This window comes from Lemur catta, chromosome 20 (assembly GCF_020740605.2).
Source record: "Lemur catta isolate mLemCat1 chromosome 20, mLemCat1.pri, whole genome shotgun sequence".
Classification (NCBI taxonomy): domain Eukaryota; kingdom Metazoa; phylum Chordata; class Mammalia; order Primates; family Lemuridae; genus Lemur; species Lemur catta.
In genome coordinates, this window is record NC_059147.1 from 22,939,602 (window position 1) to 22,966,500 (window position 26,899).

A 26,899-nucleotide genomic window follows, 5' to 3' on the forward strand; every position below is an offset into this window, starting at 1 on the left:
CAGCCACAACTCCATGTGGGAATTTAATGTATGATAAAAGTCGCCTTTTCTAATCAATTATAGACTAGATTCTTTTTTTGTTGTTTTGTTTTTAAATGGGTACATGTAAATAATAGATTGATTCTTTAAATGGTATTTTGACAACTGATAAGCCATTTGGAAAATAATGATTATGCTCTAAAACGCCATAAAGGAAAAGACAAATTTGAATACATAAAATTTAAAAATTCCTCTATAAAACAAAAACACCCATAAACTTAAAAAGTCAAAAGAAAAAAAAATTATGGAAAAAACGCTTGCCACAATATAACACAACGAATTTCATTCATATGTTGAGCTCTTAAAAATAAAATAAGCCTATTGCCAATTAGTTTTTGTTTTGTTTTGTTTTTTTTTTTTGAGACAGAGTCTCACTCTGTTGCCTTGGCTAGAGTGCCGAGGCATCAGCTTAGCTCATAGCAACCTCAAACTCCTGGGCTCAAGCGATCCTCCTGCCTCAGCCTCTCGAGTAGCTGGGACTACAGGCATGCGCCATCATGCCTGGCTAATTTTTTCTATATATTTTTTAGTTGTCCAGCTAATTTTCTTTCTATTTTTAGTAGAGACAGGGTCTTGCTCTTGCTCAGGCTGGTCTTGAACTCCTGAGCTCAAACGATCCACCCGCCTCGGCCTCCCAGAGTGCTAGGATTACAGGTGTGAGCCACCGCGCCCAGCCTCCCAATTAGTTTTCTTAGTAATTTAATTCATACTATAATCCATCTTTTACAAGAAACTTTTCTAGATAAGAAAATTCCTTCTAGGGATCACTAAGTGTAATTTATTATTATCTGTAATTCATTACCTGTACACTTTTAAAATTATGTTTAGCCCATCTAAAAATACTTTTAAGACTCAAATGAAAACAAATATGAACTTTAAATTATTTGTCTGGCAGAAATTTTTTCAAACAAAAAAGGAAGAGGAGGAGAAATAGTCACACCGTTACATATAGATAATGTAGTAACATGCCACCAATGACCTATAAGCATGAAAAATGACCAGCAGCCATTTCCATCAACTCACCGAAATATGGGGGTGTGGCCAGGCTTTGGTTTGCTCCAGGTAAAGGGTGAAGGAACTGAAAGAAATTGGTCACCAGATGAATCTTTCTTTAAAGGATACTGAGATCCAAGGGCATCATCTATTGAAGTTTCCCGGGATGGTGATAAACTCCCTTGGTCATCTGAACAGAGTTCTAATTTTCCTGGTAGTATGGCAGCTTGATCTTCAGAAGTCTTCCTTGTTTTCAGAGGGATATCAGTCTCTATACAGTACTGAAATGGAAAAAGCGCAGGGCCAAGGCCTGATCCACTATGGACAGAAGTATTGAGCCAGGTATCTTCTGTCACACTTCCCCTGGGGGAGTGACCAGGAGAAGGAACAGGTGAGTGATGGGGTGAAAGGGACCCAGCATAACAAACTTCAGCACTGGAGTGCCGCCGCTTCCCACAGGGGGAAGTGGGCCTTGATGAGGGTCCTGAAGCTGGCCTGGGGCTCAACCAATTCTCATCAGTGACACTGGATCTAGGAGAATGGCAAGGAGATTGTCTAGGTGACAAGGAGTGTCCAAGTCCATACTGTTGATGCCAGGATTCTTCTCCAGGGCAGCCTCCTGGAGAGCCACCAGGAGAAGTCAGAGGGGATCCAAGAGTAAACCGGGCTGCAGCTTCATTCAACTCCGAGTCCACATCATCATAAATATGTGAAAGAGATTCACAAGAAGATGCATCTGAGAACCAGCTCCTAGAAGAGATGCTGCTGGCAGGACTAGGACTAAGGGAAGACTCCCGGTAGGATGGCTCAAGAGGAAGATAGAGATGATCTCTAGAAGGCCTTTCCAAATATTCCCTTTCTGGATCATTTATGTGTGGGTCATCTTCATGTGCATCTATTTCTTGATGAAAGTTAGGAGAGATAGATGTAATTTGAATACTTGGGCACTCAAAGGGTTTGGGACCACTTAATGGGCTATACTTAGATTCAGGAATCTCACAAGTTCCTTCATAGTTTTTGTGACCTTGGAGCTGAAACGATGGTGACAAAACAGAAGAGTGAGACGGTAATCCATGATGTGGTAAGCAAAGTGGTGAGTTTAAAGTAGATGGAGGTGGATCTACATTAAAGATGTAAATGGATGCACAATCATCTGGCTCAAGATCTATAGGTGGAAGGCAAAAAAAAAAATCAACAAAACAAGAAATTAGAAAACTTTAGATGTATAAAATATCAAATGAAAAGTAAATAATAATAATAATAATCTTGAGACAATAAAGTGGAACATAAAATGTATATCTCTTTAGCTCCAATAAAGAGTTGGTGTGTTTTTTTAATGCATTTGACTATTTCTGTAGATATATGTATTTATTACACATTTACACATATAATTATGTCATTTTTCTTTATTTCTACATTTTCTAAAATGATAATCAGAAAACATTATAATCTAAAATAATAAATGCTTTTATAAAAGAAATTATCATATTCATAATTCTAAATAATACTCATAGAATTGTAAGATGATATAATCATATCAATTGGGCCGGGCCTCATTTAGGATTTGTAGGTTAAAATGAAGTAAAGAATGAAATAGAGCCTTCCAAAGGCTATTTTAGTTATGTGTATACATACTAGGTTTACTAACAAAAAGGATTATAAAACTCAAACTCAGGAGAACTAGAATCTAGTCTACCTCTGCCATTAATTGTGACCTCAGGATATGGCTATAAAAGGAAGGAGTTGTTTTACTGTTCTGTATATTGATTGTAGCAGTGACCACATGAATTTACAAGCCTTAAAATTCACAGATCTGTAGACCAAAAAAAGGTGCCAATTTTACCATATGTTAACTTTTTAAATTTTAAAAACCAAAAATAGAAAAAAAGAAAAAGAAAAAGGATGAGGGCATGTCAATAATACAGAAACAAATCTGAAAAGGCTCCCAATAGCCAAACCTTGAAAAAAACTGAGAAAGAATAAAATAGATAGTACTGAATTATGACCCATAGAAGCAAATATCCATGAGTCCATACTGTGATATAAACAATTGAGAAAATTAACGAATGAATGAAGCAATTCCTCCTTAGAGGAATTCCAATTAATAAATATAGAAGCATGAGAAAAACACATTATTAGGCAAACACCATGATAATAATTGTTGCAGCACAATCACTCAGGATATTAAAGTAAATAAAAGTCTGAAAAGGAAAAGGACACTAGCATAGTTTCAAAGTCTCTCCCAAGATATTTATCAATTAAAAAGGGAGAACCAGAAACTTTCCAGTGGAGGAACTGGCAGATACCACTTTAACTAATTGATCAAGGTTTACACTACTAGCAAGATGACATATCAATATTCCCTGATATGACACACCAGGATAGCATAACATCATTTCTGTGGTATTCTTACCAAATAAGCACAACCTCAATCTAATGAGAAAATATCAAACAAACCCAAACTGGGAGACACTCTCCAAAATAACTGACTAGCATTCATAAAAATACCAAGATCATGAAAGACATGGAAAGAATGAGAAATTGTCACAGAGGAGACACAACACCAAAATGCAGCATGGGTTCTTAGATTGGATGCTGGAACAGAAAAAGGACATTAGTAGGGGAAAAACTTGAAATATAAGGTTTATATTTAGTTAATAGTACTGTATGAATGTTAACTTTCTAGTTTTGATCTATCATATTATGGTTAATAAGTTGACAATATCATAGAAGCTAGGTGAAGAGTATACATGAGTTATCTGTACAATTTTGGTAACTCTTCTGTAAGTCCAAAATTATTTCAAAACAAAAGGTTTTTAAAAGACTATTAAAGAGGTTGGTAAATAATGCAACATGTTAACTACAATGGAACATTAACAAGAGATAGGTATTGAGGAGCAAAAAGGGATAGAGTGAGGAAAGGGGGGGAAAAGTTAGGTGGATGAAAAAGGAGGAGAGGTTTGTAACCTGAACAGTCCATGTGGATAACAACAATGACAGAAGCACTGAGAGAAGAGGCAGAAAGAGGGAATATGTTAAAGGCAGTGAGTGAGATAGTAGAACATGGCCCAGGTATAATTTGTGTGGTACAAACAAGCATACAGAACGGTAAGATATAAGTTGGTGCTATTTTAAGTCACCACATCTGGGGCAACTTGTCACAGCCACAATATGGAAACCTGGAAACCTATTGAACGTGCATATTTTTGGGGTCCTACCACAGACAAATTGAATCACAAACTCTGGGTGTGGGGCCCAGAAACTTATGTAACAAGCCCTCCAAAAACCTTGTTAATACACAATAAAATTTAAGAAACAGTGTCATATAGAATGATCTCCAAAGTAGGATGTTAAGGAAAAAATTAAAAATGCAGGATAGGGCCAGGGGGAAGTGGCTCATGCCTGTAATCCCAGCACTTTGGGAGATCAAGGCTGGAGGATCACTTGAGGACAGGAGTTCAAGACCAGCCTGGGCAACATAACAAGACCTCATCTCTGCAAAAAATAAAAAAAGGAGCAGGCATGGTGGCCCACCTGTAATCCCAGCCACTTGGGAGGCTGAGGCAGGAAGATCATTTGAGCCCAGGAGTTTGAGGTTACAGTGAGTTATGATGATGCCATTGTACTCTAACCTGGGCAACAGAGCGAAATCGTGTCCCCAAAACTTAAATTAAATTTAAAAACTTAAAATCTGCTAGCACCTTAGTTCAAATAGGACAGTAACACCTAACTGTACTAGTATAGCCGCTGTATTCTTCACCAGAATGCACTTGCAGTTAAAAACGAACTCCAGTTTTACTTAAGAATGTACTTGATTAAATAAGAAAAATTATTAATTTATTAAATCTCAATGCTTTGAGTGAAAAGAAAGGACACAAAGTCACCCATGGAAGGCTTTATAGTTCATTCAAATGTAATTATTATACCAATATCATTTCAGTGGTTGACTAGTGCTGAAATCCACACCCTTCCCCAAAATAAACTGTAGATGAAGCAAATATATTCTACATCAGAATGATGTCTGAAAGTATTTCAGAGACCTGAACACAAAATTTGTGAGAGTGCTCCTTCAACTTTTTCTCCAAGTGTTACCAAAGTCCAAGGTCTGGAAATATCAGCAGCTACTACAATCTATGATAAATAGTCATAGGTATAGATTTCCAACTCTAGAATTCTCAAATTCATGGTGCTTCAAAAATTTGACCATGTCAAGTCTTACTTAGTCTATGTTCCTTCAACCACCAGGGGGCCCCATGAAAGCATAATCTGGATAACACGAGTTGCCAATGAATAGTCTTTACTTACAGTATGAAGCAGGGGTTGGTAAAATACATCCCATGGGCCAAATATGGCCTACCACCTGTGTTTCTACAGCCTACAAGCTAAGAATGAAAAGGTTGCAACATAATTTTGTTTAATTGTTCTATGACAGAAAACGACGTGATTCAAATTCTGGTATCCATAAATAAAGTTTTATGAGAACACAGCCATGCTCATTTATGTATGTACTGTCTAAGGTTACTTTCACACAATAAGGGTAGAGCTGAGTAGCTGTGAAAGAGACCACATGTAGTGCCCTGCCCCTGTTGCTTCCCACTGCTGCCTGGTGCACCAACAAATTGTATGGCAAAGTTCTAACTTCATCTCATTTCAAGCGCAACGCATATGGATGCATTGTGACTTTTTTTTTTTTTTTTTTAATTTAAGAGACAGAGTCACACAATGTTGCCTGGTCTGGACTCAAACTCCTGGGTTCAAGCAATCCACCCTCCTCAGTCTCCCAAGTAGCTAAGACTACTGCTCATCTGGCAATTGTAACTTTAAAAAAAAATTACCAGTGCATACCCATCACACCAAAACAGAAAAAGAAAAGTGGGCTTTGAATGTTACTCTTTCAAAGCACAGCAGAGTGTAGGTTATTTATTGATTTTTTATATCAAATTAGATTAGAAAGCATTGTGTTTATCATGTAATGACATTATAGCTATGCTAAAAGAATACATTATATATCAGCATTACCACAGTAATGCATTCATCACAATACCCCTAACAGGAAAACAAAAAGAAAAATTAGAAAACTTAAAATAATACCTTTATCACAGCAGGATTTCTTCACAAAAACAAAAAATATAAATGAGACTGCAATCAAAGAAAGCTTCTGAATGGCTGGCTTATTTGCTAGTAAAGCAAAGAAAACCATTTATTGAGAGTGAGTTATTTAAATTGTTTGACTGCAGCAACCAAAGAAATGTGTTCAGAGAAAATAAACTTATTCGAGACTATCAGTCTTTCAGCAAGAACAGTTGGTAGAAAAAACAAGGCACTGGTAGCAATATCAATAGATAATTATAGGCCAGGTATGGTGGCTCATGCCTGTAATCCTAGCACTTTGGGAGGCCTAGCATTTTGGGATGCCAAGGCAGAAGGATTGCTTGAGGCCAGAAGTTTGAGACCAGTCTGAGCAAGAGCAAGACCCTGTCTCTACTAAAAAAATTGAAAAATTAGCTGGGCGTGGTGGCATGTGCCTCTACTCCCAGCTACTTGGGAGACTGAGGCAGGAGGATCGTTTGAGCCCAGGAGTTTGAGGTTGCAGTGAGCTAGGATGATGCTGCACTCTAGCCCATGGAACAGAGTGAGGAAGAAAAAAAAGGCAATTATAAAACAGGGCAAATGATTTCCTTGAAAAGTGGGTGTCCTTGGCTCTTGATGTGTTGCCAGAAGTTGTTATTTAGTTACAGATTCAGCGCAGAGTTTAAAGTGACTAAAGAATTAGCCTCCATGAATAGTGAGAAAGAAACAAGTTCAGGAAAGAATATTTTCAAAGAGGTCAAGAAAATTCTAGTTCAGTACAACCTAAGAGGAATCTGTTAGGATATATCACAACTGGTGTTGGTAAAAAATATGTATGAGAATACTGTGATAATAAGAATACTATGAACAATTGTACACCAACAAATTAGACAATGTAGAAGAAATGGGCATACTCCTAGAAACACAGAAATTACCAAAACTGATTCAGAAGAAATAGAAAATTTCAACAGACCTATAAAAAGTAGAGATTGAATCAATAGTCAAAAACATCCCAGAATCAGATGGCTTCACTGGTGAATTCTACCAAACATTTAAAGAATTAACAGCAATCCTTCTCAAACTATTCCAAAAATATATATAAGAGGAGGGAACACTTCCTAACATATTCTATGAGGTTAGTATTTTCCTGACACCAAAACAAGACAAAGATACCACAAGAAAACTACAGAACAACATGCCACAAAAATCCTCAACAAAATACATACTAGCAAACTGAATCCAAGAACACATTAAAAGGACCAGTGAGATTTATCCCAGGAATGCAAAGGTGCCTCAACAAATGAAAATCAACAGATATAATATACCACACTAATAGAATGAAGGGGGAAAAGACCACATGATCATCTCAATCAACAAAGAAAAAGCATTTGACAGGATTCAATATCTTTTCATGATTAAAAAAAACCAGCCGGATGCCATCGCTCATGCCTGTAATCTTAGCACTTTGGGAGACCAAGGCGGGGGGATCACTTGAGGCCAGGACTTTGAGACCAGTCTGAGCAAGAGCAAGACCCTGTCTCTACAGAAAGATAGAAAAATTGGGGGTGGTGGTGTGCACCTGTAGTCCCAGCTACTAGGGAGGCTGAGGCAAGAAGATTGCTTGAGCCCAGGAGTTTGAGGTTGCAGTGAGCTATGATGACGCCACCACTGCACTCTAGCCCGGGGGACACAGTGAGACCCTGTCTAACAAAAAAAAAAAAAAAAAAAGAAAACCAAAACAAATAAAACAAAACAAAAAAACAACCTCAGCAAAGTTGGAATAGAAGGAAACTTCCTTAACATGACCAAGGGCATTTATGAAGACCCATAGCTAACATCATACTTAATGGTGAAAGACTAAAAGCTTTCCCCCTAAGATCAGGAACAAGATAAGGATGCCTGCTTTCACCACAGCTATTCAACATTGCACTGGAAGTCCTAGCCAGGGCAATTAAGCAAAAAAAAAAAAAAAAAAAAAGAAATAAAAGGCATCCAAATTGGAAGGGAAGAAGTAAAACTATCACTATTTGCAGATGACATGACTCTATATATAGTAAATCCCATAGGATCCACAAAAACTATTAGAGCTAATAAATAAATTCATTGAAGTGGCAGAGTAAAAGATCAATACAAAAAATTCAGTTGTGTTTCTAAACACCAGCAAAAAACAATCTGAAAAGGAAATTAAGAAAACTCTATTTACAACAGCCTCCCAAAGAACAAAATATCCAGGAATAAATTTAACCAAAGAAGTGAAAGACTCGTACACTAAAAACTACAAAACATTGCTGAAAGAAATTAAAGACAACCTAAATAAATGGTAAGACTTCCTGTTTTAATGGATTAAAAGACAATATTGTTAACACAGCAATACTTCCCAAAGTGATCTACAGATGCAATGCAGTCCCTACCAAAATTTCAATGGCATTTCTGCAGAAATGGAAAGGCCAATCCTTAAATTTATATTAAACTGCAAGGGGACTGGAGTAGCCCCTAAATAGTCAAAATAACATTGAAAAAGAAAACAAAGTAGGATTCACACTCCAAAACTCACTGCAAAGGAAACAGTAATCAAAACGGTGTAGTACTGGCATAAGAACAGATATATTGACTAATGGAATAGAATTCAAAGTCCAGAAATAAATTCAAATATCTTTGGCTAACTGATTTTTGACAAGGGTGCTAAGACTTTGAATGGAAAAAGAATAGTCTCTTTAACAACTGGGACAACTGGATAACCACATTCAAAAGAATCAAGCTGAACCCCTACCTTACCTTATATACAAAAATTAACTCAAAATGGATCAACAATCTAAATACAAGAGCTAAAGCTATAAGACTCTTAGAAGTAAACATACGGGTATACTTTCATGACCTCAGATTTGGCAATGGATTCTTAGATTTAACACTTAACAAAAGAAAAACTAGATCAATTCAACTTGGTAAAAATTAAAAACTTTTGTGCATCAAAGGATACTATCAAGAAAATGAAAAGACAACCTACAGAATGGGAAGAATATTTGCAAATCATGTATCTAATAAGGGTTTAGAATCTAGAATATATAAAGAACTCTTATAACTCAACAACAAAAAGACAACTCCATTAAAAAATTGGCAAAACACATAGACATTTCTCCAAAGATATACAAATGACAAAAAAACACAGGAAAAGATGTTAAACATCATTCAGTGGTCATTAAGGAAATGCAAGTCAAAACCACAGAGATACCATTTCACACTCACTAGGATGTGAAATTAAAAAAAGAAAAAGCCACAAACAATTTTTTAGAAACAAAAACAAAACTCCAAAACTAACAAATGTTGGTAAGGATGTAAAGGAACAGGAACTCTCATACATTACTGGTGGCAATGTAAAGAGGCGCAGTTGCCGTGGGAAACAGTTTGACAGTGCCTCAAGAAATTAAACATATAATTACCATATGACTGAGCAATCTCATTTATAGGTATAGTCATGAAAGGCATAATGCCTTTTTGGTCAATGATGGACCACAAATATGATGATGGTCCCATAAGATAATGATAAAGTTGAAAAATCAGAACACAAAGAACAAAGAGAAGAAGCTGAAAGATTGGGAAGAGGGGAACAGATTATACCTGAATAATCAAGAGTTAGAATGGTATCAGACTTTTCAACTACATTGGAAATTAGAACAAAGTGGAGAGCAATACCTTCAAAATATTGAGAGAAAATGTTATCTAATCTAGAATTCTACAACCAGCCATAAGTAAGTGTGAGGGGAGAAGACATTTTTAAATAAGTAAGGTCACAAAAATTTACCTCCTGTTACCGCCAATAAGCTACAGAAAGAAATACGCCACCGAAATGCGTTGTAAAGTAACCAAGCAAGAGGAGACATATATCTAAGAAACAGATGACCCAACATAGTAGAAAGGCAAAAGGATTCCTCAAAATGACAGAGAAGATCTCAGAATGACAGCCTAGGTATCAACCAGTTCAGATTACAGTAGTTTAGAAGGCTCTGAGAAGTGTCCAAGAAAATAAAACTGACAGACTAACTGGTGTGTCTGAAAATGCTAACCTGAGATTCAGGCACCTGGAGGAAACTTTAGGAATGAACTAGCAAAGTACACAGAACGACAACAAAGACCATTAATTCTTGAAACAATAACAAATTGTATATGGAATGAAAATAGTATATACTACATGGCTTGCTACGAATAGCACAATGTGCCCAGGCACCATGGCTCGCAGCTATCACCCTAGCATTTTGGGAGGCCGAGGTGAGAGGATCGCTCGAGGTCAGGAGTTTGAGACTAGCCTGAGAAAGGGTGAGAGCGTGTCTTTACAAAAAAACAGAAAAATTAGCTGGACGTGGTGGTGTGCACTTGTAGTCCCAGCTACTTGGGAGGCTGAGGCAGGAGGGTCACTCAAGCCCAGGAATTGGAGGTTGCAGTGAGCTATGACAACACCACTGCACTCTAGCCTGGGCAACAGAGCCAAGACCCTGTCTCAAATAATAAAAACAACTATAACCACAATTATAATATAACCATATTGGGGAACAAAAACCATGGCTGTGTATAGTTGGGAGTTAAAATGTGCTAAAAATCTTTTCCATAATGGGAAGTCAACAGATAACAGCTAAATTTGAAAAAAATCAAGAAATAGCAGGACGATGTGTTATCTAGATATCTGAAGGCAAATACCAAAAGAAACTGCTAAAAGAATTTGAATGCAGCCACCTTTAGGCAGAAAGGAAAGTAAGGTGAGGTAGGAGCAGAGTCAAAGGACTACTTTTTCAGAATAAGCTTTATTGAACTATTTGATTCTTTAAACAAAGTGTACATATAAATTTGATAATATTTATAACTAAAAAAAGATATAGTACTTCATAAGAAAAATAAGAGTTAAGCTATCAATTGGCTAAACCCAAAATTTCAGAAACTTGGAAAGGAAAATGAGAACATTCCCAAAAAAAAAGATGATTAATTTAAAAAAACGAAAACTTGTTGAAAATAAGATTAGATTACCATAGCCAGAATGGGAAAAAATAATGCAACAAAGAAGCAAAAGATGGATGACAGAGAACCTTGAGAGATTTAAAAAAAGAAAAAGAAAAGAAAACAAACAGCAAAAGAAAGTGAACAAAGTGAACTAATTTATACCCCCAAATTCATTACGCAAGGGAAATTCACTTCACTCAAGAATATAATGAAAAGCACTGTGGTAGAAAGAAAGTGGAATGTCAAGACAGGTATTCAACTCTACTGTAATCCCCTAAATTAAAGCAGAAAGAAAATACTTCCAGAGACAAGTTTTTAAAAAAGCAAAAGATTCTAATGACTTGAGGTTCTATCACTGCTGGGAAAAAGTGCTAACGAACAGTTATTCAAAGGAATTCTCAAAACAAATAGAAAAAATGTCAGGAGACTCATTCAGCAACCATATTACTTAGCACAACTAGGCTTGATAGAAGGGGCAAAATCAACAGCATACAAACAGTGCTGTAATCACAGCTTAACATCCACATGTAGGAAAAAATAAATAAAGTCAATTTACAGTCATCTAATGGAACACAGAATAAGTACTAGTATGATTTTGTAAAAGGATAAAAAGACAAAATAATTTAATTTTCTCTTAATATAGCCATAATAGTGGCCTACATAGAAAAAACAATTAGAAGAAAATCACATCCACCCAAATTATAGTAATAAGCCTTTGAGTTCATCCCATGTGACACTGTCACCAACAGGGAAGGAAAATGTGGCAGCAATTAGGCAGTAAATTGTAGTTTTGAAAACAGTGACCCACAGATAAAAACAACATTTAGAATTTGTCCTTTTCAAGTTATTTATGAATAAATAAAAATTTCAAATATATATCCATATTTCCAAACCTAATACTATTTGTATTAATTATAAATAACAGCTGCTATTATGGAGGATGAAATTCAAAATGACCACAAGAAGCTTGAGGGTGGGACCCTTATAAGTAGAAAGTAAACAACAAGGTAGTCTGGTTATGATTCCAACAAAAATACAGAAAACAGTTAAAACCATGGTAGACCAAAAAACTGGACTGTGTATCATATGTAGGAGTATGGGACACCACAAGCCCAAGGGGGAGATCAGGGCAGAAAAATACAATGAAAAACACTGACTCTGGAGTCAAAAGCACCACATACTAACTACCTGATCTTCATCAAGTTAATTAATCTGGGTTTCAATTACCTTATCTGTAAATTGAGGTTAATATCTACACTGAAAGATTGTTGTGAGGATTCTAGATATTCTGTGTCAAAACCTATCATCATATCTGGAACACCAACACTTACACACACACAAAAAACTGTAGTCCTCTAATACACCACATCACTAAATTCTTTACTACAATGATATGCATACTAATCCTCCTACTTCCAATGAGTGTACAAGAATCATGGTTTCTAGGAAGCATATAACCCCTCCACCTCTTCCACATGTCTTCCAAACCCAGCATTCTCTCTGGGAGCTCGTTTCTTCTCTCTCTTTTTTTTTTTAAAGAGAGGATCTCGCTATTTCACCCAGGCTGGAGTACAGTGGCGTGATCATAGCTCACTATAACCTCAAACGGCTGGGCTTGAGCAATGCTCCTGGCTCAGCCTCCCAAGTAGCTGGGAGTACAGGCATGCACCACCATGCCCAGCTAATTTTTTTCTTTTCTGTAAAGATTGGGTCTTGCTATGTTGCCCAGGCTGGTCTCAAACGCCTGGCCCCAGGCAATCCTCCTGCCTTTGCCTCCCAAAATGCTGAGATTATACGCATGAGTCACCAAGCCCAGCCCATTTCTTCTCTTAATCCCTTACTACTTTACTTTTTCCCTAGGCCTCAGACTACTAACAAGGATGACACCTCCCACCCAACTCTTCCCCGTTCTAAAGCTCTTAAAAGGAGGCTCCCTCCATCCCTCAAATTGAAGGCTGGTTGCCTCCAGTGCATACTGCTTTTCCTGGCAGTCACTGGTAGCATACAGCTCATTCACCAATTCTTAAATTCATACTCTGGGGCCAAAAGACAGAGTAGTTATCTTCTCAACTACTTCTTCACACCTCCCTAGCTTTGAGAACATTTCTTAACGATTCTTTGGAAAGACAACACCTTCCAGCTAACTCACCATCTATCTGCATAACCACTATCTAACGTCCTCCAGGTCACTGGAATTTTACCACCGGCTTCCTTTCCACTCCAAAATCTACTTGGATCCTAAGCATCTTCAACACACGTTCTTTACCATCACCTCACTTCAGCATCCAAATCCCAGGAACATACCTTGTACCTTGACATTGCCAGGGCCCATTTGATTCTTACAATCTTAAAACGCTAAAATCCCTATCTCTCAACCACTACCCATAACTATTCATCACTCTCCCTCCTTTACACCATTAAAACCACTGTTACATCATCTAGTAGTAGTAGTCTCTTAACCCCTCCCTTTTCTCTCAATCTTTCATCTCCTGGCTTTACATCTTCCCCTATCCCATCTAAATCTCAAATTCTATCTTCAATTACCTCCTCCCTGGTAGCTCACTTCCATCTACTATTTGACCCAGCAAATCTCAGCCCAGGATCAATCCAATCATCTGTCTTCTTTCTTACTACACATAAGCAGTCAAATATTGCTGAGACAGAGAACAACAATCCAGGCTGACAGAAATACAAATTTTCAAACTGTATAATGAGCTGAGCCCTACACGCTACTCAGCAATATTTCTGCTTTTCTCTACTCAGCTCTCTCTCCTATTTCCCATATCCGCAGATTTCTCTAATCTCTTTAGTCTCCTCTCCATAAGGACACTCCACTTAACAAATGAACTTGACTCTTACTTGACAAAGACAGCTAAGAGCCACTATCTCCTACATCACACTGAAATACGTATCTCTACAAATATCCACATTTATCCTTTTCATTTTTTTTCAGAAAAATAAGCGACTCCTCTCACAGATAGTCTCTCCATCTATGCTTTAAATTCCATCCCCTAGTTCCATCAGTTATCTTCCCTTTCATATCTTCAACCTTCCCCTTCTTAATGGCTACCTCCTATCACTTCCTTTAAAAAGCTTCCCCGAGATAAGAGTTCTTCTTTAAGTTTCTCTCTTTCCTCTTTCATCTAAAACACTGGTTCTCAATAGGGGACATGATTTTGCTCACCAGGTAATATTTGGCAATGTCTGGAGGCATTTTTGGTTGTCATAGTTGGAGAGGCAGTACTGGTATACAGTGAATAAGGGCCAGGGATGCTGCTAAAACATCCTCTACTGCACCAGTCAGCGCCCCCACAACAAAGAATTATCCAACCCAAAATGTCAACAGTGCCGAGGGTGAGAGAGCTTGCTCTAATTTCAAAAGAACAGTGTACTGTCATTGTCTCTACACTTCCTCATTTTCCAGTGTTATCTGGCCCCAGATCACATCTATCCACTTAATTGTCAAACCTAATGTATATTTTTCAGCCCTCATGTCTATTGATTTCCCTGAAGCAGTATACATTAACCAGTTCTTCTTAAAATCCTCTTCTCAAAAGGCAGTAATGAAGATCAAAGCAGAAAATAAACAAAATTAAAAACAATAGAGAAAAATCAATGAAATCAGACTGCAGGTTTTTTTCTTTTCTTTTTTTGAGACAGGGTCTCAATCTGTCACCCAGGCTGGAGTACAGTAGCATGATCATGGCACAATCATAGCTCACTATAACCTCGAACTCCTCAGATAAAGCGATCCTCCTACCTCAGCCTCCTGAGTAGCTGGGACAAGGGGCGTACCGCCATACCCAGCTAATTTTTTAAAAATTTTTTGTAGAGACAGGGCCTTGCTATTTTGCCCAGGATGGTCTCAAACTTCTGACCTCAGCCTTCCAAAGTGCTGGGATTACCGGTGTAAGCCACCATGCCTGACCAAAATACAGTTCTTCGAGAAGATCAAGTGAACTGAAAACTTACATTCACACAAAAACCTGTATGCAACTGTTTACAGCAGATGTATTCATAATTGCCAAATACTGGAAGGATCCAAGATGTCTTTCAACAGATGAACAGATAAACTGTGGTATGTCGATACAGTGGAATACTTTCCAGTGATAAAAGGGAATTAGCTATTGATTCACACAGTAACATGGATGAATCTTAAATGTATTTGCTAAGTATAAGAAACTAGACACAAAGGGAAGACAGAGTGGATGACTACAAAAGGAGGCCTACCCCATGGGAGAGTTTTAAAGGTGATAGAACTGTTGTTCTGTATGGTACTGGGGTGACAGATACATAACTTTTTGCATTTGTCAAAACCCATATAACTATAGATCACAGAGTGAACTTTAATATATGCAAGTTTTTAAAAATCCTCTCAGGAGTTTGGGGGAATCCCAGGATTGAATCCACACAGTGAGAAAAGACTGTAACTATATTACAAACATATGATATAACCTCAAAAAAAAAAAAAAAAGGAGCTGACCTAAGTAACTTTGGAAAACAAAGTTTTGACTAGAAACTGAAAGGCTAAAGACAAAAGGAACTGTACATAAACACTGTAACTGACAAAACTGTCTCCCATGGTGGTACAGGTTAACAATTTTAAAAGTACACGTATACTACAGTCAAACGAATAAGTAAATGGATGATGGCTGGTAGAACCCAGGTTTCTCACTGCTAGAGAAGGAAGTTTGCAGATAAGCAACAGAGAAGGGTTAGAATGAGCTATGTTGTATTAGATTAGAGTTGGAGACATCCATCTGAACTCATGTTTAGCTTAATATTCAAACAGACGGAAATTCACAAACTACTAAAAGCCCACTCAATAAGAAATAGATATCCAGAGTAGCTCTAAATCTAAAAACCTTCCCATAAAGTAAACTCCAGGCCCAGATAGCTACACTGGCATATTCTCCCAAATATCTGAGAAAGAAAGAACACCAATTCTTAACAATCTCTTCAAGGAAATACAAAGCTCTCTTATAGAAATTGGAACACTTCCCAAGTTATTCTATGAGGCTAGCATTACCCTGATATCAAAACCAAAGACATTAGAAGAAAAATACAGACCAATATCCCTCATGAACACAGATGCCAAAATTCTAAACAAAACTTTAGCAATTTGAATCCAACAATATATTAAAGAGCAGTATGTCATAACCAAGTAGGGTTTATTCAAGGTATATAGGATTGGTTTAATATTTGAAAAATCAATGTAATTCACCACATTAACAAGAAAAGAAAAAGAAAGAAAAACCAGGGTAATCACTCTGTGGTTCTCCTCATGTACACATTAATAAATTTGTATACCTTTTCTCCAATTAAAGAAAAGAAAAGAAAATCCAAAGAATCATCTCAATAGTTGTAGAAGCATTTGACAAAATCCAACATCCATTCCTGACAAAAATCTCAACAAACTAGAAATAGAAGGGAACATCCTGAACCTGGAAAGAGGTTCTATAAAAAACCTACAACTAACATCATACTCAATGGTGAAAAACTGAATGCATTCCCCCTAAGATCAGGAACAAAACAATGATGTGCACTCTCACCACTTCTATTCAGCACTGTACTAGGGATTCTAGCCAGTGTTGTCAGGCAAGAAAAAGAAAAAAAGGTATTCAGATTGGAAAGGAGAAAGTAAAACCATCTATATTTGCAGATCATATATAGTTGTCTATGTAGAAAACCTGATGAAGTCTACAGAAAGCTATTAGGTATGTTTAATGAGGCTACAGGACATAAGATCAATATGTAAAAATCAACTGTATTTCTATATACTAGAAATGAACAATCAGAAACTGAAATTTAAAATATTAATAGCATTAAAAAGAATAAAATACTCAGGAATAACTTAACAAGTGGTACAAGACTTATATGCTTAAAACTAAAACGTGATGCTACTGTATGAATAAACAAATAAAGACTAAAAATAAACAAAATGTGGTATATCCATACAATGGAATATTATTTGACCATAAAAATGAAGTACCTATACAAGCTACAACACAGATAAACCTTAAAAACATTGTGAAGCTTTTCAATGAAAAAAGCCAGTCACTACAAACCACATACTATATGATTCCATTCATATGAAAGTACAGAACAGAGAAATCTATAAAGATAGAAAGTAGGTTAGTGGTTGCTTAGGGCTGAGTGGAAAGATGGAGGAGCAGGGAAGTGATAAAGGATACAGAGCTTCTTCTTGAGGTAATAAAAAGTTTCTAATATACTAAATAATAAAATAGTGAGTAAAGGAATATGCTAATATACCCAGAAATAAATGTCCTGAAATAAACCCAAACATTTATGGGCAACTGATTTCTGACACGGGTGCCAAGGCCATTCAATGGAGAAAGAATAGTCTCTTCAAAATGGTGCTGGGACAATCAGATAACCACATACAAAAAAAATGAAACTGAACCCTCACCTCACACCACATATAAAAATTAATTCAAAATAAAGAAAAAACTCTTAGTTTTAAGAGCTAAAACTATAAAACTCTTAGAAGGAAACATAGGAGTAAATCTTTATAACCTCAGACTTGGCAATGGATTCTTAGGTATGATACCAAAAGCACCGCAACAAGAGAAAAAATAGATAAATTGAACATGGGTCAAAATTAAAAGCTTTTGTACACCAAAGCACATTATCAAAAAAGTGAAAAGAGAACCTATAGAATGGGAGAAAATATTTGTAAGTCATCTATCTGATGAGGGTTTAGTATGCAGAATATATAAAAAATATATAAGATATATATTTATATATAAATATATTTAAAAACTCTAACAATTCAACAATAAAAAAACAAACAACCCAATTTAAAAATGGGCAGCAAGAAAAATAAATAAATAAATAATCGGCAAAGGACTTGGACAGTTCTCCAAAGAAGATATACAAATGGCCAGTAAGCACATGAAAAGATGCTCAGCATCATTAGTCATTAGGGAAATGAAAACCAAAACCACACTGAGATACCAAAAATGGAAAATAACAAGTAATGGCAAGGATGTGGAGAAATTAGAACTCTCAGGTATCACTGGTGGAAATGTAAAATGACATAGCTGCTATGGAAGACAGTTTGGAAGTGCCTCAAAAAGTTAAACATAGAATTAACATATGCACCAGGTGCAATGGCTCGTGCCTGTAATCCTAGCACTTTGGGAGGCTGAGGCAGGAGGATCACCTGAGGCCAGGAGTTCAATACCAGCTTCAGTAACATAGAGAGATCCCATCTCTACAAAAAAATATATAAAAAGTAGCTCGAGGTGGTGGCACATGTCTTTAGTTCCAGGTACTTGGGAAGCTGGTGTTGGAGGATTGTTTGAGCCCAGGAGTTTGAGGTTGCAGTGAGCTATGACTGGGCCACTTCACTCTAAGCCCAAGCAACAGAGACGGATGGACGGAAGGAAGGACGGACGGACGGAAGGAAGGACGGACGGATGAATTAACATACAATCCAGCAATTCCACTTTTAGGTACATACCCAAGAGAAGTGAAAATATGTCCAGATACAAAGTTGTACATAAATGATTATAGCAGCACTTACAATAGCATCAAAAAATATGAAATACTTAGGGATAAATCCGACAAAAAAATATAAGAACTGTATCCTGAAAACTATAAAATACTGCTGAGACATTAAAGGATAATAATGATAATAAAATAAATGGAGAAATATCTTATTAATAGTATAGAACACACAATATTGTTAAGATATCTATTCTTTAGCTGGGCACGGTGGCTTACACCTGTAGGCCCAGCTACTCTGGAGGCTGAGGCAGGAAGATTGCCTGAGCCCAGGATTTCAAGGCTGCAGTGAGCTATAACTGCACCACTGCACTCTAGCCTAGGTGACATAGCGAGACCCTGTCTCTTTAAACAACAAAAAAGATATCCCTTTTCTTAAAAACCAGTCTATAGATTCAACACAATCCCAAGCAAAATGCCAGTACGCTTTATTGGGTGAAATCAGCAAGCTGATTCTAAGATTTATAAGGAAAAGCAAAAGATTTAAAATAGCCAAAACAACATGAAAAAGAAAAAAGTTGGAGAAATCACACTATCTGATTTCAACCGTTACTATACTATAGAGGTAAGGTATAGAAATCATGATAGTGTGGCATCAGTAAAGTATAGACACATAGCTCAATGGAACAGAACAAACAATGCAAAAATAAACTCACACATATACGGTCAACTAATTTTTTACAAAGGTACAAAAGCAATACAGCAGAGGAAGGACAGCCTTTCAACAAAGGAGTTGGAAGAATTGGATGTAAAAACAATGAACTTGGGTTCATACCTTACACCATACTCAAAAATTAACTCAAAATAGATCATAGACTTAAATGTAAAACTTGAAACTAGAAAACCTCCAAAAGAAAACCTCGGAGAAAATCTTTGTGAACTTGGGTTAGGCAAAGATTTCTTAGATACAACACAAAAAGTATATCCCGTAAAAGAACAAGCTGGTAAGTCCAACTTCATCAAAATTTACAACTTCTACAAAAGACACTGTCAAGAGAATGAACAGACAAGCCACAGACTGACAGTCTTTGCAAAGCATATATCTGATAAAGAACTTGTGTCGAAAAATAACAATAATAAAGAACTTTTTATTTTAAAAGTGTTATTTTAAACAAAAAATAAAAACAAAAAAGAGAACTCTCAAAACTCAACAACAACAACTCCATTTCAAAAGGGGCAAAGACTTAAACAGACACTGAACCAAAAATGATATACAGATGGTAAAAATCACATAAAAAGATGTTCATCAATATTAGCCTCTGGAGAAACAGAAATTAAAACTACGAGATATCACTACATACCTATCAGAATGACTAAAAAAAGAAAAGAATGATAATACCAAATGCTGTCCAAGATGCAGAGACACTGGGTAACTCATACATCTGCTGGTGGGAATGTAAAAGCTTGGCAGTTTCTTATAAAACTAAACTCACAGATTAGAGAACAGGAGGCAACTGTACTGTTAGGCATTTATACCAGAAAAATTAAAACATATTCACACAAAAATCTGTACAAAAATATTTACAGCAACTTTTTTCATAATAGCCAATAACTGGAAATAACACAAATGTCCTTCAATGGGTAAAAGGTTAAACAAACTGTTTACATCCATACCATAGAATACTACTCAGTAACAAAAACGAACAAACTATTAACATACTTAACAATTTTGAGGGACTGACAGGGAATGAGTGAAAAAAGCCAACCTCAAAAGGATGCATACTGTACAACTCAATATAAATAACATTTTCTTGAAATAAAATTATGGAGATGGAGAACAGATTATAGTGTCCACTAGGAATCTGAGATTGGGGTGAGAAGGAGAGAGGGAAGTGGGAGTGGCTAAAGAGGTTAGTGAGATGGAATGGAACCTTGTGGTAATGGAACAGTTCTGTATCTTGGTTGTGGTGGTGGTTACACAAATCTACAGGTGATAAAACTGCATAAAATTACACATACACACAAATGAGTAAATGTAAAATTGCTGAGGTCTGAGTAAATTCAGTGGATTGTACCAATGTCACTTTCCTGGTCTTGGTATTGTACTGTAGTTTTATAAAATGTTATCATTGGGGAAAAATGAGTAAAGGGTACACAAAACCTCCCTCTACAATTTGTTTGCAACTTCCTATGGATTTATTATAATTATAACTAAGACTTGAACAGACACTTCACAAAAAAAAAGATATGCAGATGGCAAATAAACACATAAAAAGATGCACAAGAACATTAGTTATGAGAGAAATATGACCTAAAACCACAAGGACATACCACTACACACCTGTTAGAATAGCTAAAAATAAAAAGACTGACCAAACCAAATGTTAGCAAGGATATGGAAATACATTTTCCCCTGCCAGTGGGAATGTAAAATTACATAACCACTTTGGAAAAATTTGGCAGTTTCTTAAAAAGCTAAAGGTACATAGGCCAGGTGCAGTGGCTCACACCTGTAATCCTAGCACTCTGGGAGGCTGAGGATCACTTGAACTCAGGAGTTTGAGGTTGCAGTGAGTTATGATCATTCTAGCTGGGCAACAGAGTGAGACACTGTCTCAAAAATTAATTAATTAATTAAAAAAATAAAAAGTTAAACATACTACTACCCAATGATCCAACCATTGTATTCTTAGGTATTTACTCAAGGGAAAGGGAAAAATGTGTCCATACAAAGATTTAAACATGAATGTTCATAGCAGCTTTGTTTGTAATAGCCAAAACCTCCAAAAGTCCACCAATAGGTGAATGGATAAAACAAACTGTAATATATATACACATAATGGAAACTACTCCCCAACAAAAATGACCTATTGATACACTCAGTAACATGGATAAATCTCAAAATAACAATGATGAGTCAAAGAAGCCAGACCAAAAAAGAGTACATGTTTTGCAATTCCACATATATAAATTTTCTAGTCACTTCAGTGGTTGTCTGGGAAGGGGGAAAAGAAGAGTAAGACGGAGTAAATACAAAGGGACACGAGGAAACTTTTGGGGGTGATGGATATATTCACTATCTTGAACACGTGAAAGCTTCATGTGTCTATACCTGTGTCAAAACTTATCAAATTGTACACTTTAAATACATGCAGCTTGTTATGTGTCAATTATATCTCAATAAAGCTATTTTTTAAATAAATAGATAAAACTCTTTTCTACCTTGGCTTTCACTACACCATTTCCTCTTGACTGTCTAACTTAACTCTCTGACAACACCTCTGGCTTCTCCTCTTCTTGCCATCCTTCCAATACTGTTGTTTCCAGGGTTCTGTTCTCAGCCTCCGTTTTTCATTCTAATCTACACTTTCCTGCAGTGACTTCATCCATCCCCATAGCTTCAACTATGATCTATATTTATAGCCAATGGCTTCCAAATCTCTTTTGTACATACTTCTCTTTTGAGCCCTAAACTCACACTCCCAACTGCCTAACAAATTCAGAAACACCTCAAACATATAACAAAACTGAACTCCTTATCTCTTTACCATATGCTCTCACGGCACTTTATATTTTCACTGTCATAACACTTGTTTCACAAAAAATTATTAGACTATAAGGTCCGTAAGGGCAAGGACCATGTCTTTCTTGTTCTTTATTTCCACAGGCTTTTCATAATGCCTGGCACATTTAATTAAACTGAATCATCTTTCCCCCTCCCCACCTCCAAATCTGATTCTCCTCCTACCACAACTGACCCAAATTAGAAAACAAACCATCCTAGCCTCCTTCCTCTCCTTACTCAATTGATACTAGGTCCTATTGATTTCTTTCCTCTAAATCCATCTCAGCTGTATTCTTACCTTATCATCTCCACTACTCTGCCCTTATTTCTCAAATACAACACATGTCCCACCTCCATTCATTCCTTCCTCAATCTATTACCTACAGCCGCAGTCCCCAAGTCCTGGGTAAGACCATGGCCTACTAAAAACCATGTCGCACAGCAGGAGGTTCATCTGTATTTACAGCCATTCCCCAGCTTTTGCATCACTGCATAAGCTCTGCCTCCTGTCAGATCAGCGGGGGCATTAGATTCTCATAGGAGCACTAACCCTACTATAAACTGCGTGTGCAAGGGATCTAGGCCGCACACTCCTTATGAGACTCTAACGCCTAATGATCTGAGGTGGAGCTGAGGCAGTGATGCTTGGGCTGGGGAGCAACTGCAAATACAGATTATCATCAGCAGAGAGGTTTACACAATAAATGTAATGTGCTTGAATCAAATTCAAAACCACCCACTCCTCGGCCCCATCCCCACCCCTGTCTGTGGAAAAATTGTCTTCCATGAAACTGTTCCCTGATGCCAAAAAGGTTGGAGACCACTGACCTACAATTGTAGCAGAGTGATCTGAGCCACAAATCTGACATCTCTGCAAAACTTGAAATCCTTCAATGGCTCCCTGTTACCTTCAAACTAAAATCTGGACTCCTCAAAATAGTATAATAGGCTCTACCTCTCCAGCCACATCTGGATACTACAGAACCCTGATCTTCTACCTTTCCAAATTAAAGGACCATGGCTCTTTAACTTGTGTCTTCGGGTGTGGTAATCAATTGGCCTGAAATCTGTCTTCCTTTATCCACCTGGTGAACTCATTCTATTGCATTCAGCACAAATGCACCTTTTTCTCTGACCTTTCTACTCAGAGTTAAGCTCTGTGTCATTATGCTCTCAGAGGACCTTCTCTGTATCTGTATTATATTAATATTACTGTATTTATTTACATGTCTACTCCAATAGACTAAATCATATTCGTTTTCCCAGTATATGTCATATAATAATAATGACACTTAATAAAAATTGCACTAAAAGATTAAATGGTTTAGTATTAATGTATTCACCCACCTAATGGAAGGGGACTTTCTTGAGATCCCTTCCAGTTTAATTACTCTAAGATCTTATACAATGTTTCCCTCTGGTTACTACTTTCTCTTCCCAGTGCATATTCTTCTCTTTCACCCCTTAACAAAAAGCTAGCTCCTTTCAGACTAACCTTAAAAACAAAGAGTGAAAGAAAGCCTTTAAAAGCATTGTACAATTTATCACCTCTATTTTGATATATCAGGATTGGCTTAACTAGATAACTCGGTCTTTATCCTTCTGTATGTCTGCAAAACCATCTGATTCTACTTAAACCACACAAGGAAGATGAATTTGGTGCCCGAAGTCTCTTATCCACCAGACACCGAGCCCCCACTGTTCACAGAAATCCAGGATCAACAGCCATACTTTTTTCTCTGCACTTCTGTTAGTTCTCCTGCCCACTCCCAAGAACTTTGACAAAGCAAGAAAAAAAGCAAGTGTTCTAAAAAGTAACTGCATAGTAAAAGTCATATTTATATTTTAAAGTTCCTCAACTGGAACCCCCTGCCAGTATCCATTTTCCCTCTTCTTCTAACATTTTCTTCCTTGTATCCACTCCTCTCCCATGAAGCCATGTGCTTCAGGGAAGCCAACTAATCATCAGGCCAAGGGATAGTCCGGGTTGGCTAAGAATAATTCCATCCGTCTTTACCAGTAACTAATTTAGGAAAGGGAATGTAACCCAATTTTGGTCAATGAAATGCAAGGTTAAGTTTGCTAAAGGCTATTGGAAAAGTCCTTCCCCACTCTTAAAAAGAAAGGGGCCATGTGAAGCCAGACTGGTCTCTTTCCCTCCCCCTTCCAAATATCAACCCCAACTATTTTGCATATGTTTAAACTAGAAAATTCAAAGTATTTTACTATTTCTTTCAAATAGTGATCAGATGATAAAAAGCCGACAAATGTTCTAAAACCATGATCAGTCAAGATTTACTAGGTAAATGCCTATTTCTAGATGGTCAAATCTACCTGCATTTCTGTTTCACCATGCATAAAACAGAAATCACACCTACCTCTCTGGTTTATCATGAGACTTAGAGATAATGTACATAAAAATACCTGCACATAATAGGTATTCAGTAATACTAGTTAAATATTTATCTAACAGATCACAAACAAAAAAAAAGTTAGAAAAGGATCAAAATTATAGGCTATGCAAAAACTAGTCTAGTATTTTCAAGCAGAAATTAACTTACCAAAAAGCAAAGGACTAGGAGTCAGAGTCCCGAATCTCTTCTTTGATATTAACTAGTTAAATGATCTTGGGCAAGTCAATTTGACCCTCAATTTTATAGAAGCCTTTCCACTTATATAAAATGAAAGGTCTGCCAGGCTCATGCCTGTAGTCCTAGCAGTTTGGGAGGCTGAGGCGAGAGGATTGCTTGAGATCAGGAGTTCGATAACAGCCTGAGCAACATTGCAAGACCTCATCTCTACAAAAAATTTTAAAAATTAGCCAGGTATGGTGGTTCGTATCTGTAGTTCCAGCTACCTGGGAAGCTGAGGCAGTAGGATTACTTGACCCCAGGTGTTTGAGGCTGCAGTGAATTACGATGATGCCACTGTACTCTAGCCCGGGCAACAGAGACCCTGTCTCAAAAAACAAAAAAAAAAGAAAAGAAAAAGAAAAATAGAAGACCGATTTAGCCTGAAACTATCCTGTGCTTTGTAGCAATGTCACACAATTAGCAATACAAATGAATCTAGAACTCAGATCTAGCTCAGTACTACATCGAAATATCTCTAAATTATCTCACAAAAGAGAAAGGCTATAAAACATGTGCATGACAGAGGCAGTTCAGACAAATGGCAGGAAAGGTGTCACCCTGGGAATGAAAAGAGATAAATAAAATTAAAAATGATAAGCTTGACATTAATGTACAGAGTGAGGGATATAAAATAAGTGGAGCACAATGAAGAAGCCCTATGAAGATGCAGGTTACAGATGAAAAGGAGCAAGAATTGAAGATAAACTTAACTATGACTTTCAAAACTGAACTGGGGGAAAAATATGAAGAGAAAACTACACACTTCCAAACAGAAGGTAACCAAGACTTTGACTTTGGCAGAGAGAAGGGGGGAGAAATAAGTCATTTTCAGGAAGTAGCAAAATTTACCAACCAACTAACCCAATAAAAGGGTAGCAATCAGCTAATTCAAAAGAAAATATTTTTTAATGTATTAAAGAACTACAGACACGGGAAAAATGGCTTGAATAACAGGAATATCTCAATGCCCTAACAGTTTTAATCAGAACTATGAAACCATTTCCTAGAGCTCTGTTTTTCAAACTGAAGGTAGTGAGTGATATGTTAATATTATTGAGTTGTAACAAATAATTTTCCATGTAATGAAAAAAAAAATATCAGAGTAATGTCATGAACTAAAGCTAAACACTATTTTACATGAAATGTCTATCTCAGTTTTGTGTATATGAACATGTATGTGCTGGGTTAAAACAAAATGTATTTCTTACTCTAGATCATGGTTGTAATGGTTTCAAAACTTCGATTATGGAAGTTTTCAAACATACCTGGAGAGTCCCAATATATTTAATACCTAACATCTAGCTTTAACAATTTCTGACTGTCATTTATTTTCTTGAATATTATTTTAATTGAGCAACCTTTCCTGAAAGGAAGTGAAAACTATAAAGAAGTGTTGATAGCAGAGAAAATATCAAGTTTCCTTAAACCTCTTTGCAATAAAAAATTCACAAGTAACATGTAGATAAAATTTTCTATATTTTCCCCAGACTTTTTTTATATAAACAACAAGGTTAAAACTTGTATTCCCTTAGTATTCGATAGGATCGCACAAATGGCAAGACGTGTGATATAAATTTCAGACCTTGTTTGTTCTTAAGTGTTCACAAAGCAAGAGAATTTATGTCTATTATATGTGTGAATTAATCTCTACCAATTATATAGTATAACTAATAATCTTAAAATTAAGAACACGTTCTTTAGCTTCATTTCATCATGAATAAATTTAAAAGTTCAAGGTGACTGACAACTCAATAAATATCAGACTGACAGATACAAGCAACATGATCAAACTTTAAAATTTTTTAAATTATCTCAAGTTCTTAAATTACTAAACATTAAGTGAATTCTTCCAACCTCATATAGTTAACTAAAAAATATTTTAAAAATAGAAAAATACCTATTCAAAAGTTTACTTTTTATTTACATATACCATTAACTCACCTCACCATCCCACTGCTAATACTACATAAAGGGACAAATGGTTTTATAAATCAGACATACCACAACTAATTTTTATTTTCTGTTAATTTGTTAAGCCAGTTTTTTTAAGTTACATGCAACAACAAATCCTATTAACTTCACAATGCTATTTTAAAAAGTGAACATTTTTCCTATCCTAATCTAGCACCTTAAAGAGTTTGAA

The 26,899-nt window shown here is 36.4% G+C and overlaps 1 protein-coding gene across 3 annotated transcripts in view; it reads right to left on the reverse strand.

Moving 5' to 3' along the window:
• The window catches only part of NFATC3 (nuclear factor of activated T cells 3), a 110,804-nt gene that overhangs the window by 77,165 nt on the left and 6,740 nt on the right, over window positions 1–26,899 (reverse strand). For 2 of the 3 annotated variants that reach the window (XM_045533428.1, XM_045533430.1), the window contains exon 2: window positions 1,063–2,197. In XM_045533428.1, coding sequence (XP_045389384.1) covers window positions 1,063–2,197 — 1,135 coding nt within the window. Of the gene's footprint in view, window positions 1–1,062; window positions 2,198–26,899 lie in introns of those variants that run through there. The other variant, XM_045533431.1, reaches the window with a different exon arrangement.